Consider the following 17,155-nt stretch of genomic DNA (forward strand, 5'->3'; position numbering starts at 1 on the left):
CACCCTAATCATTTGGTCCCTTTTCGCCTCAGAACTTGTTCTGACTTGGTGGTGCGCATGTAGCCTATAGCCTGTTTTAGAGACATGTAATCATTCAATATTGTAAGAGCTTTTATTGTCTGTTTATATGCCACCTTTATTTATCCTACTGTTCTGACTTGGTGGTGCACATGTAGCCTATAGCCTGTTTTAGAGACATGTAATCATTCAATATTGTAAGAGCTTTTATTTTCTGCTTATATGCCCCCTTTATTTATCCTACTGTTCTGACTTGGTGGTGCGCATGTAGCCTATAGCCTGTTTTAGAGACATGTAATCATTCAATATTGTAAGAGCTTTTATTGTCTGCTTATATGCCCCCTTTATTTATCCTACTGTTCTGACTTGGTGGTGCGCATGTAGCCTATAGCCTGTTTTAGAGACATGTAATCATTCAATATTGTAAGAGCTTTTATTGTCTGCTTATATGCCCCCTTTATTGATCCTACGGTGATTGAAATGTGGATAATAATACAAGAAGAATATAGTGTCAATGTACATTCTGCCAGTATCGATGTGTGATAAGTTGAGGGTCTTAAATTATAGTGATAGAACCAACAAGGACTGTCATTCTACATTTGTGTTGGATAACTTATCAATAGTTGTAATTATGATTTGGATAGAAGAGCTTTCTAGAGAGTAATGACCCTAAAGATGTGAGGAGAGCCACTAGATTGTATCTTGGGCTAACCTTGCCCTGTCATTGGGCGTCGTAAGGATTGGACCAAGGCGCCAGCGGGTAAAGTGCTCATCTTCTTAAATTTATTGAAAGAAAACATTTAAACAAAACAAACACCCCCCCCTTGCCACGCCCTGACCAAACTACAATAACAAATAACCCCTTTTACTGGTCAGGATGTGACAGTACCCCCCCCCCAATCTCATTCTTATCAAGGTTGGTCTGAAACTGTTAGAACACTGTGAAAGTCAATATGACCTAGACCCCGAATTCAGGAGATGTCTAGAGACAGAAAAAAATAGGAAACGCTCAAATAATTGTGTAAATTATCTCTGCAAAACAGAGAGGCTCTTCACTATCTTTTCGGCAGGTCCAAGGGGGCCACTTGTTCAATCATTGATGATGAATGTTGTACTTTAGTCTCAGATCTCTCTTCTTATATAACTGATCTCGCCCAATACATTACAACTGTTGCTAAAAAAATAATCCCCCACAACACCTGCAATTTAGTTGGAGTCCCTGTTTGGAAGTTGGGGATGCTAAATTGCCAAATGGGCTGTTTTTTTTCTTCATTTGTCTAAATGATGGAAATGTAACATGTTGTGTGTGTTGATGAATTCCCGTGAATAGGACCTTTATTATAATTATAGTATTACTCATGCTACCCAGAATGAAGGGCTTGAAATTATGAAGTGGCTATTTTTTTTTCTCTGTGTGGTTTTCCCTTACTTTAATAGGAGTATAGAATATGATGATATAGAAGCTAGAAATCACCCTTACTTTAATAGGAGTATAGAATATGATGATATAGAAGCTAAAAATCTAAAAGTGATAAAAGGATGGAATGTGGACATTTTTATGTTTGTGCTTTTCTAATAACCAATTTCTGTGTTAATGCAAGTGACTGATTGGACCAAAATCCTCCCTATCAGTATCTGCAATTTGGCAGTACGCCCAGAACCTTGTTTAGAGATTATCTCAGTTTCAAGGTCTCAGTTTAGAGAGAAGCATCGTGAGGTATTGGTCTGTCACATGTTATGAAACAGTATTGGTCGTCACATGAATGAAGGAAACATTAGTTATGAATGATGTATAAGCTAAATCATGCAAATATAACTTGTCAGTATATAAGGGAACTAAGGAGACTGCCCCGGTAGAGCTCCTCACTAACGGGACTGCCCCAGTAGAGCTCTTCACTAACGGGACTGCCCCGGTAGAGCTCCTCACTAAGGAGACTGCCCCGGTAGAGCTCCTCACTAACGGGACTGCCCCGGTAGAGCTCCTCACTAAGGAGACTGCCCCGGTAGAGCTTCTCACTAACGGGACTGCCCCGGTAGAGCTTCTCACTAACGGGACTGCCCCGGTAGAGCTCCTCACTAAGGAGACTGCCCCGGTAGAGCTTCTCACTAACGGGACTGCCCCGGTAGAGCTCCTCACTAACGGGACTGCCCCGGTAGAGCTCCTCACTAACGGGACTGCCCCGGTAGAGCTCCTCACTAACGGGACTACCTGGTGCTTTGAGTTTGTTGGAACCTCTCCAGCGAGCTGACAAACAATGGTTCATTTAAGATTGGCTTTGTGTGTCCCTGTGTAAGAATTTCCATGACAGTGCATTTAAATCATCATCTGTACTTTACTAGTGAAGGCAGGTGAGATGCCTTTGATTATACGGTGTAAAAAAATGGTCATTAGCTTACTGGGTTAGGTTGAAAGGCTGTGAGGTTGAGCAACCCACTGCTACTATCTTGACCATGTTCTGTTATAATATCCACCCGGCACAGCCAGAAGAGGACTGGCCACCCCTCATAGCCTGGTTCCTCTCTAGGTTTCTTCCTAAGTTTTTGGCCTTTCTAGGGAGTTTTTCCTAGGGAGTTTTTCCTAGCCACCGTGCTTCTTTCACATGCATTGCTTGCTGTTTGGGGTTTTAGGCTGGGTTTCTGTACAGCACTTTGAGATATCAGCTGATGTACGAAGGGCTATATAAATACATTTTATTTTATTTGATTTGATTTACTGTTCTAGATGGCTATTGGGAATATACTAGTAGACAAGGTAGTGGTTTTGGTTGGACAGTTGGAAAGCTTGCTGATGAGAGTGGTTTGAGGGAGTTGAAGGTTGGCCCTTCTGTGGTGATAGCGGATGCTCCTCCATGGTTACTCCCAGATCCTGTTGTTGATCTAACCTTGGTAGAGAAATGGAAAGATTGGTCAGAAGTCAGTGATAAAGGGAAACTGGTTGACAATTACATTGGTAGATGTTTTTATGCTTTTTTCACTGCTTTTCACCGATGGATCCCAGGACCCAGATAGTGGGTGCATAGGAGCAGGTGTTTACCTTCCTGAATGTGATGTGCAGATATGTAGAAGATGAACTGTCAGTGTACTCAGTTGAACTGTTGGCGATAATAGTTGCCCTCCAGTGGGTGGTACAGCGCTTGAGTACTACAGTGCAGCAGGTCAGGGAGAGTTCACGGTCACTGCCCGTGTCTGCGTGACGGAAGTGGGGAGAACAGGGCATGGTTTGAGTGGCTTGACCCTGCCTCACACAGGAAGCGGCGCAGGTCCTAATCCAGGCACTTGTCGTCTCCCGTCTGGATTACTGCAACTCCCTGTTGGCGGGGCTCCCTGCCTGTGCCATTAAACCCCTACAACTCATCCAGAACGCCGCAGCCCGTCTGGTGTTCAACCTTCCCAAGTTCTCTCACGTCACCCCGCTCCTCCGCACACTCCACTGGCTTCCTGTTGAAGCTCGCATCCGCTACAAGACCATGGTGCTTGCCTACGGAGCTGTGAGGGGAACGGCACCTCCGTACCTTCAGGCTCTGATCAGGCCCTACACCCAAACAAGGGCACTGCGCTCATCCACCTCTGGCCTGCTCGCCTCCCTACCTCTGCGGAAGCAGAGTTCCCGCTCAGCCCAGTCAAAACTGTTCGCTGCTCTGGCACCCCAATGGTGGAACAAGCTCCCTCACGACGCCAGGACAGCGGAGTCAATCACCACCTTCCGGAGACACCTGAAACCCCACCTCTTTAAGGAATACCTGGGATAGGATAAAGTAATCCTTCTAACCCCCCCCCAAAAAAAAAGATTTAGATGCACTATTGTAAAGTGGTTGTTCCACTGGATATCATAAGGTCAATGCACCAATTTGTAAGTCGCTCTGGATAAGAGCGTCTGCTAAATGACGTAAATGTAAATGTAATATTGTTGTAAGTATGTTGAAGAGAGAGAAAGATTGAAGTGTAGGGTCATTGAGGTTGGGAGGGGGAGGGGGGGTTTGGAAGGGATTTGGGGGGGATGGGGAGGGTGTATTAGAAGTTAGTAGGGCTCTTTTTTAATTTTCTCAGAAGTACTGAGTTCAGGTAGGAGGATTAGGACATGTGGAGCTGGTCCTGTGTGGCTCAGTTTGTAGAGCATGGTGTTTGCAACGCCAGGGTTGTGGGTTCAATTCCCACGGGGGACCAGCACGGAGAAATAAATGTATGAAATGTATGCATTCACTACTGTAAGTCGCTCTGGATAAGAGCGTTTGCTAAATGACTAAAAATGTAAAACGTAAATGAGGTAATGTTGTAACCCGGGATTGACCACACACTCCAGCACAGTAGGTGGCAGCATGGACCTTTAACGTTGGTTTACGGACCGTCTGCCTTCTTCCGACGACATCTACCTCCACTTCCTGTAAACAAAGCTCCCCACAGAATTAATGCCAAAATTAAATATATATTTTTTGTTGTTGTAAAAACACCCTGAATGACGGGTTGCCACTGCCTCGTTGTAACACTTAAAGCTCATTCTAAAATACAGACGTGGGTGGTTTCTGCCCCCAGGGTACTGCACTGTGTGCACGTTTTTACTCCTGCCCTGCACAAACCCCATGTTAAACTATTCATGGTCTACAGTTTAGACACAATTAGCTGAATGAGGTGTTAGTGAAGGGCTGGAACAAAAACCTGTAAACTCCTGTCCTGTGTATTAAAACCTGTACACTCCTGTGTATTAAAACCTGTAAACTCCTGTCCTGTGTATTAAAACCTGTAAACTCCTGTCCTGTGTATTAAAACCTGCAAACTCCTGTCCTGTGTATTAAAACCTGTAAACTCCTGTCCTGTGTATTAAAACCTGTAAACTCCTGTCCTGTGCATTAAAACCTGTAAACTCCTGTCCTGTGTATTAAAACCTGTAAACTCCTGTCCTGTGTATTAAAACCTGTAAACTCCTGTCCTGTGTATTAAAACCTGCAAACTCCTGTCCTGTGTATTAAAACCTGTAAACTCCTGTCCTGTGTATTAAAACCTGTAAACTCCTGTCCTGTGCATTAAAACCTGTAAACTCCTGTCCAGTGTATTAAAACCTGTAAACTCCTGTCCAGTGTATTAAAACCTGTGGCTGTCATGACTAAATTTCCTTAATGTACAGAACAAGCCTTAGAATGTTAAATGTTGATCTCCTTGATGTCTCTCACTAAGGGATGCTAAAATGTTTATTCTATTCTACTGCGCCATTTACCAATCCCTGTACCTTTTGCAGAATATCAGTCTGTCCCTGATGTTTTTCCTGGAGAGAAGTGGCTTCTTTGCTGCCCTTCTTGACACCAGGCCATCCTTCAAAAGTCTTCACCTCACTGTGCGTGCAGATGCACTCACACCTGCCTGCTGCCATTCCTGAACAAGCTCTGTACTGGTGGTGCCCCGATCCCGCAGCTGAATCAACTTTAGGAGACTGTCCTGGCGCTTACTGGACTTTCTTGGGTGCCCTGAAGCCTTCTTCACAACAATTGAACCGCTCTCCTTGAAGTTCTTGATGATCCGATAAATGGTTGATTTAGGTGCAATCTCACTGGCAGCAATATCCTTGCCTGTGAAGCCCTTTTTGTGCAAAGCAATGATGACGGCACGTGTTTCCTTGCAGGTAACCATGGTTGACAGAGGAAGAACAATGATTCCAAGCACCACCCTCCTTTTGAAGCTTCCAGTCTGTTATTCGAACTCAATCAGCATGACAGAGTGATCTCCAGCCTTGTCCTCGTCAACACTCACACCTGTGTTAACGAGATAATCACTGACATGATGTCAGCTGGTCCTTTTGTTGCAGGGCTGAAATGCAGTGGAAATGTTTTGTTTTTTTTGGTATTCAGTTCATTTGCATGGCAAAGAGGAACTTTGCAATTAATTGCAATTCATCTGATCACTCTTCATAACATTCTGGAGTATATTCAAATTTCCATCATACAAACTGAGGCAGCAGACTTTGTGAAAATGTAATATTTGTGTCATTCTCAAAACTTTTGGCCACGACTGTACATTTAAGATGTAATGGCAAAAACAGTAGAGTTTAGAAACGGTGTGGCAACGGAACACGCTACATTCTCCCATTCGAGACAGTATGCGAGACTCTCAGGTATTCTTGGAAGATCACCTTTGAAAGAATGCAAGTGCTCATTTTGGTACCAACGATGTGTATAAACCCTGGATGACTATTTTGGGGGGGATGCTGTATTGACGCCACCGGGCAGCCATCTTGGTACTCTTCCTCAATCTTAAAACAGATTTTGGAAGCCACATTTATTCTATTACAGACACCTTAATGCATACTTTACATTATATTATGTGAGCTAAACATTAAAAAAATATATATATTTAGAGATTACTAATGTTACCGTCCCCACAACATAAAAATAGTCAAATACATGTTTTTTTTAATAAAAAATATTGATATTTTAAATTTGTTCACTTGTTTCAATCTATCTAATCGAATCCACAGATTGCGAGTTGAAGATAAATACTTCTACTAAGAGTATTAGTCTATTAGTAATTGACTGACCCGGTCTCTCCAGATCTCCTAACTACTATTTCTAGGGTCAATTTTAGATCAATGCGATGCATTTTCAGCCATTCCTGAACCTTAGACAAGAAACAGGCTACCTGAGGGCAATACCAAAATAAATGGTTTATTGATTCTGTATCCTCACAACACAATCTGCAGAGCTTCGATGAATACCAAGTATGTCTACTTCACCATCAGTCCATTTTATAGGTAAACTGCAGGGTAATGTAAAAGTTGTATTTTTTTAAAGATCCAATACGTAATATTGTATCACTTATTCATAATTAGGTTTTATTTAGTCCAGAGAGGATAGAAAAGTTATCTAGATCTTCAATGAGACATTGCAGGGATGTAGCTTGTGGACTTAATATAAAACTCGAGTCCCTTGTTTAACTCCGCTTGACAATTTCTCTCTTGAGAAATAGCCGTTATTTACTATTTCACACCTGGGGTTGATAAACATTATTTTTAAACCATTTTATAAGAGAATCACCGAAATTGAAAAAAATCCAGGCATTTATAAATAAAATCCAGTCTTACTTGATCAAATGCCTTTTCAAAATCCAATATAAATACCAGGCCTGGCTTCTTATATGTTTCATGATGTTCTGTTATTATCTCCAATGTATCGTCCATGTAAAAAAAACCTGTCTGATCAGGATGAACAATACCTGGTAAAACCCTTTTAATTCCGAGTGCTATGCATTTCGCTAGTATTTTTGAATCGTGACATTGAAGTGTAAGGGGGCGTCCAGTTTTTTTTTTTAGATAGACTGGGTCTTTAAATTTGCCATCTGGGTCTTGTTTTAATAATACAGAAATCAGATCTTCCTGCTGTCTACCATTTCTATTGGAGTAGTTAAAACAATCTAACAATGGAGCTTTTAATATATCACAAAAGGCTTGATATACCTCTACCGGTATGCCATCAAGCCCCGGGGTTTTTCCAGACTGAAAGGATTTAATAGCCTCAAAGTTCTTCCTCTGTAATTTCGCGCTGATCTTTCTGTACATTTTCTCTATTATTTTGGAAAGAATTCCTTACCGTAATCTTCATTCAGTGGGAGAGGATGAGACGGAAAAGAGATCTGCCTAAACTAATTAGCTTCCTCTTTTAAAATATCATTCTGAGAATCATAGATGACTCCGTCTTCAGTAACGAGTTTCTGCAAATTATTTTTGTTAGCGTTCCTGTATTGGAGATTCAGGAAGAATTGTGTGCATTTTCCTCCATATTCCATCCAGTTTGCTTTATTTTTTGTAATAGATTACATTAGATCGTTCTGGAATAAGTTGCTCAAGTTCGTGTTTTTCCTCAAACTTATTTTGTAACTGTAGTATAGTTTTTTCCGTCTGTGCTATTAGTTCATGGATTTCCCTTGTTGGTATTGTCTCATTAGCCAGAAACAGCTTTTTTTTATTATTGATGAATATTGAATGTCCTCTGAAGGTACATTTAAAGGTATCCCAAACAATAAGGGGATTTGCTGAACCTATATTATACTGGAAAAATTCAGTAATAAATTATTTTGTCTTAGTTAAAAATAAGTTGTTCTCCAGTAAACTTTGATTACATTTCCAATATCCCCGTGGAAAATCTGCGTTATGTGAATAATTAGATGATAATCTGATCGCATTCTGTCTATTAAAACTTTAACATTTGACGCAAGAGAGAAAGTCGTCTGTAGTGGCTCTGGATCAGAGTCTGCTAAATGACTCCCTACTGTAGTGGATCAGAGAGTCTGCTAAATGACTCACTACTGTAGTGGATCAGAGTCTCTGCTAAATGATTCCCTACTGTAGTGGCTCTGGATCAGAGAGTCTGCTAAATGACTCACTACTGTAGTGGCTCTGGATCAGAGAGTCTGCTAAATGACTCACTACTGTAGTGGATCAGAGAGTCTGCTAAATGACTCCCTACTGTAGTGGCTCTGGATCAGAGAGTCTGCTAAATGACTCACTACTGTAGTGGCTCTGGATCAGAGAGTCTGCTAAATGACTCACTACTGTAGTGGCTCTGGATCAGAGAGTCTGCTAAATGACTCCCTACTGTAGTGGCTCTGGATCAGAGAGTCTGCTAAATGACTCACTACTGTAGTGGCTCTGGATCAGAGAGTCTGCTAAATGACTCACTACTGTAGTGGTTCTGGATCAGAGAGTCTGCTAAATGACTCCCTACTGTAGTATCTCTGGATCAGAGTCTGCTAAATGACTCCCTACTGTAGTGGATCAGAGAGTCTGCTAAATGACTCACTACTGTAGTGGATCAGAGAGTCTGCTAAATGACTCACTACTGTAGTGGATCAGAGAGTCTGCTAAATGACTCACTACTGTAGTGGATCAGAGAGTCTGCTAAATGACTCCCTACTGTAGTGGCTCTGGATCAGAGAGTCTGCTAAATGACTCACTACTGTAGTGGCTCTGGATCAGTGAGTCTGCTAAATGACTCCCTACTGTAGTGGCTCTGGATCAGAGAGTCTGCTAAATGACTCACTACTGTAGTGGCTCTGGATCAGAGAGTCTGCTAAATGACTCACTACTGTAGTGGTTCTGGATCAGAGAGTCTGCTAAATGACTCCCTACTGTAGTATCTCTGGATCAGAGTCTGCTAAATGACTCCCTACTGTAGTGGATCAGAGAGTCTGCTAAATGACTCACTACTGTAGTGGTCTGATCAGAGAGTCTGCTAAATGACTCACTACTGTAGTGGATCGGAAGAGTCTGCTAAATGACTCACTACTGTAGTGGATCAGGAAGAGTCTGCTAAATGACTCCCATGTACTGGATCAGAGAGTCTGCTAAATGACTCCCTACTGTAGTGGCTCTGGATCAGAGTCTGCTAAATGACTCCCTACTGTACTGGATCAGAGAGTCTGCTAAATGACTCACTACTGTAGTGGCTCTGGATCAGAGTCTGCTAAATGACTCCCTACTGTAGTGGCTCTGGATCAGAGTCTGCTAAATGACTCCCTACTGTAGTATCTCTGGATCAGAGAGTCTGCTAAATGACTCCCTACTGTAGTGGCTCTGGATCAGAGTCTGCTAAATGACTCCCTACTGTAGTGGCTCTGAATCAGAGTCTGCTAAATGACTCCCTACTGTAGTATCTCTGGATCAGAGAGTCTGCTAAATGACTCACTACTGTAGTGGCTCTGGATCAGAGTCTGCTAAATGACTCCCTACTGTAGTGGCTCTGGATCAGAGTCTGCTAAATGACTCCCTACTGTAGTATCTCTGGATCAGAGTCTGCTAAATGACTCCCTACTGTAGTGGCTCAGAGAGTCTGCTAAATGACTCCCTACTGTAGTGGCTCAGAGAGTCTGCTAAATGACTCCCTACTGTAGTGGATCAGAGTCTGCTAAATGACTCCCTACTGTAGTGGCTCTGAGAGTCTGCTAAATGACTCCCTACTGTAGTGGATCAGAGAGTCTGCTAAATGACTCAGTAGTGGATCAGAGAGTCTGCTAAATGACTCACTACTGTAGTGGCTCTGGATCAGAGTCTGCTAAATGACTCCCTACTGTAGTGGCTCTGGATCAGAGTCTGCTAAATGACTCCCTACTGTAGTGGCTCTGGATCAGAGTCTGCTAAATGACTCCCTACTGTAGTATCTCTGGATCAGAGAGTCTGCTAAATGACTCCCTACTGTAGTGGCTCTGAGAGTCTGCTAAATGACTAAAATGTAGAAATAAATCAGCAAGACAACATAGTAACAGAGACTCAGGCGTTCCTCTCTTGACTGCTTTTTATTGTGGTGGATGTTTGATGAGGCAGCGTCCAGCTCGGGTTAAACTACAGCCTGGTCTTCCAGTAACTCTACTGGTCCTTCAGCTCCTTCAGTCTCCTGATGGCCGACTTCACTGTGACTGCAGACGTCGTGCTGGAACACAGAGGGGAACAATGATTCAGTACAGAGAGGAACAATTTACACCGAGAGAGAGAAAAAAAAAAATGCAACATGTGAAGTGTTGGTCCCATGTTTCATGAGCAAAAAAATAATAAACTAATCCTGACATTAAACTACACGCACAAAAACGTTCATTTTCTGCACAAATTTGTTTACATCCCTGATAGTGAGCATTTCTCCTTTGCCAAGATAATCCATCCACCTGACAGGTGTGGAATATCAATAAGCTGATTAAACAGCATGATCATTACACAGGTGCACCTTGTGCTGGGGACAATAAAAAGGCAACTAAAACGTGCAGTTTTGTCACACAATGCCACAGATGTCTGAAGTTGAGGGAGAGTGCAATTGTCACGCTTACTTGCAGGAATGTCCACCAGAGCTGTTTCCAGAGAATTCAAATGTTAATTTCTCTACCATAAGCCTCCAACGTTATTTTAGAGAATTTGGCAGTACGTCCAACTTGCCTCACAACCACGTCATCCCAGAACATCCGGTTTCTGTAAACAGCTAGCTAAATTAGTTCAGTTATTTTCTCACGGTCAAAGATCTGCATTTCTGACCGTAGTATTTATTTATTATTCACGGGCGGAATGGTCCTCATCTCTGGGTACGAATCCATTTTTTGATTAAAGTTTATAGATTTTCCAAAGCGTCGCATCCGGGCGTATTACCTGCATGGATAGCAACATAAGTAACGTTCGCAGCAGGTGGCGGTGCCAGGATGTGTAGCACACGGTCATGTGGTCTACCATCCAGTCAAGGTAGCTACATATAAATAGGATTGACAGCCATCCATTTTTTTTTTTTTTACCCACATGAGTCTAAGCCAAGGGGGGGTGGTTCTACTAAGCTGTATGGAAATGTTTTAAGGCAATTTAGCTATTTTATTCTGAATTTTAAGACCCCTTTAGTCTCTGAATGTCCTTGAGTGGTCCAGCCAGAGCCTGGGCTTGAACCCGATCAAACATCTCTGGAGAGACCTGAAAATAGCTGTGCAGCGATGCAGAGCTGGAGAGGATCTGCAGAGGAGAATGGGAGAAACTCCACAAATACAGGGATGCCAAGCTTGTAGCGTCATAACGTAACAAAATGTGTGTGTGTGTGTGGGGGGAGGGGGGAAAATCAAGGGGTCAATGTAGTTTTTAACGATCTGCTTGTCAATGTCAGCAGTTTAGGCTACCCTGTAACGCGTTGGATTAAAACCAAGTTATACTAAACGTCTACAGTCAAAGTGTAGTAGAATTACATTTAATGTGTTTAGGTCACATTTCTCCCCATGCAAAGAAATGGGGTATAGCCTAGTCCTTCTCTACACGCACTTAGCCATGCATTGAGCGCTCAGTTCATTTTATTAGCCTAAATCACGACTCACAAATTAGTAGTAGGCTATTCTCACGCATAGAACAAGCCAGCCGACTCGGTGAATAGATAAAACGATGGGGCTGCCTGGTTCTTCCATATTTTTTGGGGGGGCGTAGTGGATTTTGTGAAGCGCCACAGCTAAAATGACTGCAGCGGAAACACTGCTAGAACTAAAAACTACTGGCACCTCATCACCAAGGACGAAACACTGAACTGATATGACTGGATAGATGGATAGAGTCCGTCCTACAAAACTTCGAAGGAAAAATGTGCTCCCAAAGTATTTCAACAGGGCCCCATGACTCCATCTTCTCCCAACAGTCACGTCCCAGCGGTACAGCTGAACAACAAAAAAATATGACCATTTCAAAAGACTTTACCGAGGTAGTTCATGTAAGGAAATCAGTCAATTGAAATAAAATTGGGCCCTAATCTATGGACTTCAGATATGCATCCGTTGGTCACAGATACCCTAAAAATGGTAGGGGCGTGGATCAGAACCTGTCAGTATCTGGTGTGACCAACATTTGCCTCATGCAGCGCGACACATCTCCTTCACATAGAGTTGATCAGGCTGTTGGTTGTGGCCTGTGGAATGTTGTCCCCACCTCCTCTTCAATGGCTGTGTGAAGTTGCTGGATATCGGTGGGAACTGGAACACGCTGTCGTACACGTCAATCCAGAGCATCCCAAACATGCTTAACATGTGACATTTCTGGTTCTGGTAAGTATGCGGATCGTGGAAGAACTGGGACATTTTCAGCTTCCAGGAATTGTGTACAGATCCTTGCGACATGGGTCCGTGTATTATCATGCTGAAGAGGTGATGGTGGTGGATGAATGGCACGACAATGGGGCCTCTGGATCTCGTCACGGTGTCTCTGGGCATTCAAATTCCCATCAATAAAATGCCATTGTGTTTGTTGTCTGTTATTTATGTCTGCCCCATACCATAACCCCACCTCCACCACGAGGCCCCATACCATAACCCCACCTCCACCACGGGGCCCCATACCATAACCCCACCTCCACCACGGGGCCCAATACCATAACCCCACCTCCACCACGGGGCCCAATACCATAACCCCACCTCCACCACGGGGCCCAATACCATAACCCCACCTCCACCATGGGGCCAATACCATAACCCCATACTTGGCCTTCCCTGTAGCTCCGTTGGTAGAGCATGGTGTTTGCAACGCCAGGGTTGTGGGTTCATCCACGGGGCCAGCACAGAAATATGAAATTGTAAATTAGTATTCACTACTGTAAGTCGCTCTGGATAAGAGCGCCTCATGACTAAAATATGTAAACCCCACCTCCACCATGGGGCCCAATACCATAACCCCACCTCCACCATGGGGCCCATGCCATAACCCCACCTCCACCACGGGGCCCATGCCATAACCCCACCTCCACCACGGGGCCCCATACCATAACCCCACCTCCACCATGGGGCCCATACCATAACCCCACCTCCACCACGGGGCCCATACCATAACCCCACCACGGGGCAGCACTCTGCTCACAACGTTAACATCAGCAAACCGCTCGCACACACGACACCACACTGTACGCTGTCTGCCCGGTACAGTTGAAACCAGGTTTCAGCCACGAGAGCACACTTCTTCAGCGTGCCCATCAGGTGGATGGATGATCTTGGCAAAGGACAAACGCTCACTAACAGGGTTGTAAACAAACATGTGCACAAAATGTGAGAGAAATAAGCTTTTGTGCATTTGGAACATTTCTGGGATTTTTTTTAATTTCAGCTCATGAAACATGGGACCAACACTTTATATGTTGCGTTTATATTTTCAGTGTAGAAGGTTGAAACATTACAAAACATTCAGTCACAGAAAATGCAACCTTCCAACCCTCTGAACACTACCCTGCTGCTACAACACTAGATGGGGCGGCAGCGTAGCCTAGTGGTTAGAGCATTGGACTAGTAAGCGACAGTTTGCTAGACCGACTATCTGAGCTGACAAGGTAAAAATCCATCGTTCTGGCAGTTAACCCCACTGTTCCTAGGCCGTCATTGAAAATAAGAATTTGTTCTTAACTGACTTGCCCTAGTTAAATAAAGGTAAAATAAATAAAAGTGCCCCACTATATTTCCAACGCTGATCTGATTCTTCTCTGACCTTCTCTAAGAGTGAGAGACATGTGAAAACAGCATTAGACCAAGGATGGACTATTGAGGGCGCAGGCTTTAGTTCCAGTCCTGCTGCTGTAACAGTGTTTCCAGATCGGCGCAGATGACGGACAGACAGGAAGCCACTAAACTATAGCCATATAGCCTTCCCGATTCCCCCCAGAGGAGCAAGAGGACCCGCTCTACCTCCAGGCTCCGCTCAAACCCTACACCCCAACCCGAGCACTCCGTTCTGCCACCTCAGGTCTCTTGGACCTCCCAACCTTACAGGAGGGCAGCTCCCGCGAAACCAAAGCTCCTTTCTGTCCTGTCACCTCAACGGTGTTTATCAGCTTCCTCCTGAAGCAAGGACAGCAGCGCTCCTGCCCATCTTCCAAAAGCACACGAACCCCCCCCCAGAAAGCCTTTTGTGACCTGCAGCACCTGACTGGAGCTTTTACTATGACTGACGTGAAGCTCACCTAGCCATCGGAAGATGAATGCACTAACTAGAAGTCGCTCTGGATAAGAGCATCTGCTAAATGACTAAAACGTAAAACGTTACCGGCTAGTTCTAGTCTGGAGGGCTAGAGGAAGGACAGCAAACAGATCTGAGAGGGAGAATCAACACCCACAGCCCAGACCCCCTCACCCACACAGCGCTACTTACTTGTATGTCCATGCACCTCCAGCAACAGTCTTCATGCAGGACCCACAGTGCCAGATACCAACAGCCCTCCTCTTCATCTTAGTCTGAAGATTAAAAACAATTAAGTGCTGTTATTAACCCCGGTTCTGTGTTATTAACCCCCGTTTTGTGCTGTCATTAACACATCAGTAACAGTTCTGCAGGACTGTACCTTGCCACAGAAGGAGCAGGTGTACTTGGCGTGCTGGCTGATCTCAATCTTCTTCACCATCTTCCTGAGCGAAGCGCCATAACGCGTGCCGTATTTACCCACAATCCCCACCTTCTTGGTGCGCTTAGCCTGAGGAAGACAAATCATAAAAATACATTTTATCCATACACAACTCTCTCAAGTTAGCAAATCCGACTTTACTGTGATAGGAAGTAGCCCTCCCAAAACACAGCTAGATATCTAAAACAGAGGCAATGCTAAAACATTCAGCCAACTTGACTAGCCAAGGCAACATTGCAGAACCATAAAGTTAGTGATTAGCCAAGTTAGCCTTAGTCCCATTTGATTTCTCGGCATAGAGAAGGCAGAAGACGAACAGCCAACGTCTGACAACCAAACTCTGGAATAATGTTACTCACGGTTAGCTAGCATCTCTGACCATTAGTTAGCTAGCATCTCTGACCATTAGTTAGCTAGCATCTCCAAACATTAGTTAGCTAGCATCTTTGACCATTAGTTAGCTAGCATCTCCGAACATTAGTTAGTTAGCATCGCCATACATTAGTTAGCTAGCATCGCCATACATTAGTTAGCTAGCATCTCCGACCATTAGTTAGCTAGCATCTCCGACCATTAGTTAGCTAGCATCTCCATACATTAGTTAGCATCTCCGACCTTTAGTTAGCTAGCATTAGCATTAGCCACGCCGCCTGTAGTGAAAGCAGCGAGGACGGACTGGGAGTGTAGCCTAGCAACTAGCCTTTCCCAGATTAGCATGCTAGAAAAAGCTAGCTGCTTGCTTAACGAGTTATTGACATGGACCATGGTTTTGGTCTGGTGACTGCTGCAATATTACAAAAACACACACATACACACCGCTGTAGTTTGCTAACAGTACACTCGGTTTCAGCCAGTCAGAAACCTGACGCCAAGTCGAAAGCCATGCACATACTAGGCGGCCATTGCTACGACTTTCACGTATGCGAACACACACACACACATTAAAAACAAAAAATATATTTATTTTGTCATTTTTGTTCACAATAATATCTGTAATAACTTGTGTTATCTAACGACGAAATATATATACAGGTCATCAGATGAATGAATTCGCCTTGGATTAGATAGATTGGTTTGGATTAGGACGAGAACATTTTGGTCTCACCATTGTTGCTGAGGAGACGTTGGTCCAAAGAGGAAGAGCTGAGGTCGCGGCGCGATTTACCCCTGCGGAACGCGCTGCATTGTGGGATGTCGGCGCTGTCCTGGGGCCCAGCTGAGAGAGTGGGGTTAAAGTAGTTACAAATTTAAAAATGTAAAAAATATTTTAAGATTTAATTTTGGATCTACAAGTGATCAATCACTAGATGAATATAGATCTAGTAAAATGTTTTTTTTTGTTTTCCTATAATTAGACAAAAAAAAACAGCCAGATACAGTTTTTCTTGAAACAAATTAAAAGAAATGAATAAAATAACCAAACTGTCCATGTATATTAAAGCCTTGCTACACACAGGATTATAATGTTAATAATGTCCTAAAAGCTGTATATATATATGTATATATATATTTAAGCAGTAAGGCCCGAGGGGGTGTGGTATATGGCCAATATACCACGGCTAAGGGCTGTTCTTAAGCACGATGCAATGCAGAGTGCCTGGATACAGCCCTTAGCTGTGGTATATTGGCGATATACCACAAACCCCCGAGGTGTCTTAATGCTGTTATAAACTGGTTACCAACATAATTAGAGCAGTAAAAATAAATCGCTCTGGATAAGAGTGTCTGCTAAATGACGTCAATGTAAATGTAAATGTTTTGTCAAACCCGTGGCATACGGTCTGATATACAACAGCTGTCAGCCAATTAGCATTCAGGGCTCGAACCACACAGTTTTTATATATATATATATATATATATATATATATATATATATATATATACACACAACCAGTCAAAAGTTTAGAACACCTACTCATTCAAGGATTTTTCTTTATTTGTACTATTTTCTACATTGTAGAATAGTGAAGACATCAAAACTATAAAATAACACATATGGAATCATGTAGGAACCAAAAAAGTGTTAAATTAAAATATATTTGAGATTCTTCAAAGTAGCCACCCTTTTCCTTGATGACAGCTTTGCACACTCTCTGCCAAATTAAAGCTGATTTATCCCCTAAAACTAAAAATATCACTAAATACAAATATAATTAATATTTGTTAAATGTTATAAAAGCTGTACTTTTTTATATATATATTTTTACATTTGGATTTAAGTGCTGCCCACTTTTAAAGAAAGCTTGTTGTTCCCAGTCCACCTGGCCGTGCTGCTGCTCCAG

At 43.1% G+C, this 17,155-nt stretch overlaps 1 protein-coding gene across 1 annotated transcript; it reads right to left on the bottom strand.

The window, feature by feature from the left end:
* Nucleotides 1-10,274: 10,274 nt before the first annotated feature.
* On the bottom strand, nucleotides 10,275-16,105 carry LOC106596048 (60S ribosomal protein L37a). The gene is made up of 4 exons (XM_014187366.2): nucleotides 15,979-16,105; nucleotides 14,814-14,942; nucleotides 14,624-14,706; nucleotides 10,275-10,424 (listed from the first exon to the last, which is right to left on the bottom strand). Exons 1-4 carry the CDS (start codon nucleotides 15,979-15,981, stop codon nucleotides 10,361-10,363), a joined length of 279 nt encoding a protein of 92 aa, XP_014042841.1. The 5' UTR covers nucleotides 15,982-16,105; the 3' UTR covers nucleotides 10,275-10,360.
* Nucleotides 16,106-17,155: the final 1,050 nt, after the last annotated feature.

This window comes from Salmo salar, chromosome ssa03 (genome assembly GCF_905237065.1).
Source record: "Salmo salar chromosome ssa03, Ssal_v3.1, whole genome shotgun sequence".
NCBI classification, from domain to species: Eukaryota; Metazoa; Chordata; class Actinopteri; order Salmoniformes; family Salmonidae; genus Salmo; species Salmo salar.

Coding starts and splice junctions, on each gene's coding strand:
- LOC106596048 (XM_014187366.2), bottom strand. Junction 14,707..14,813: donor CCTGCTCCTTCTGTGGCAAG/GTACAGTCCTGC, acceptor TTTAATCTTCAG/ACTAAGATGAAGAGGAGGGC. Junction 10,425..14,623: donor GGAGGTGCATGGACATACAA/GTAAGTAGCGCT, acceptor TCTGTGTTCCAG/CACGACGTCTGCAGTCACAG.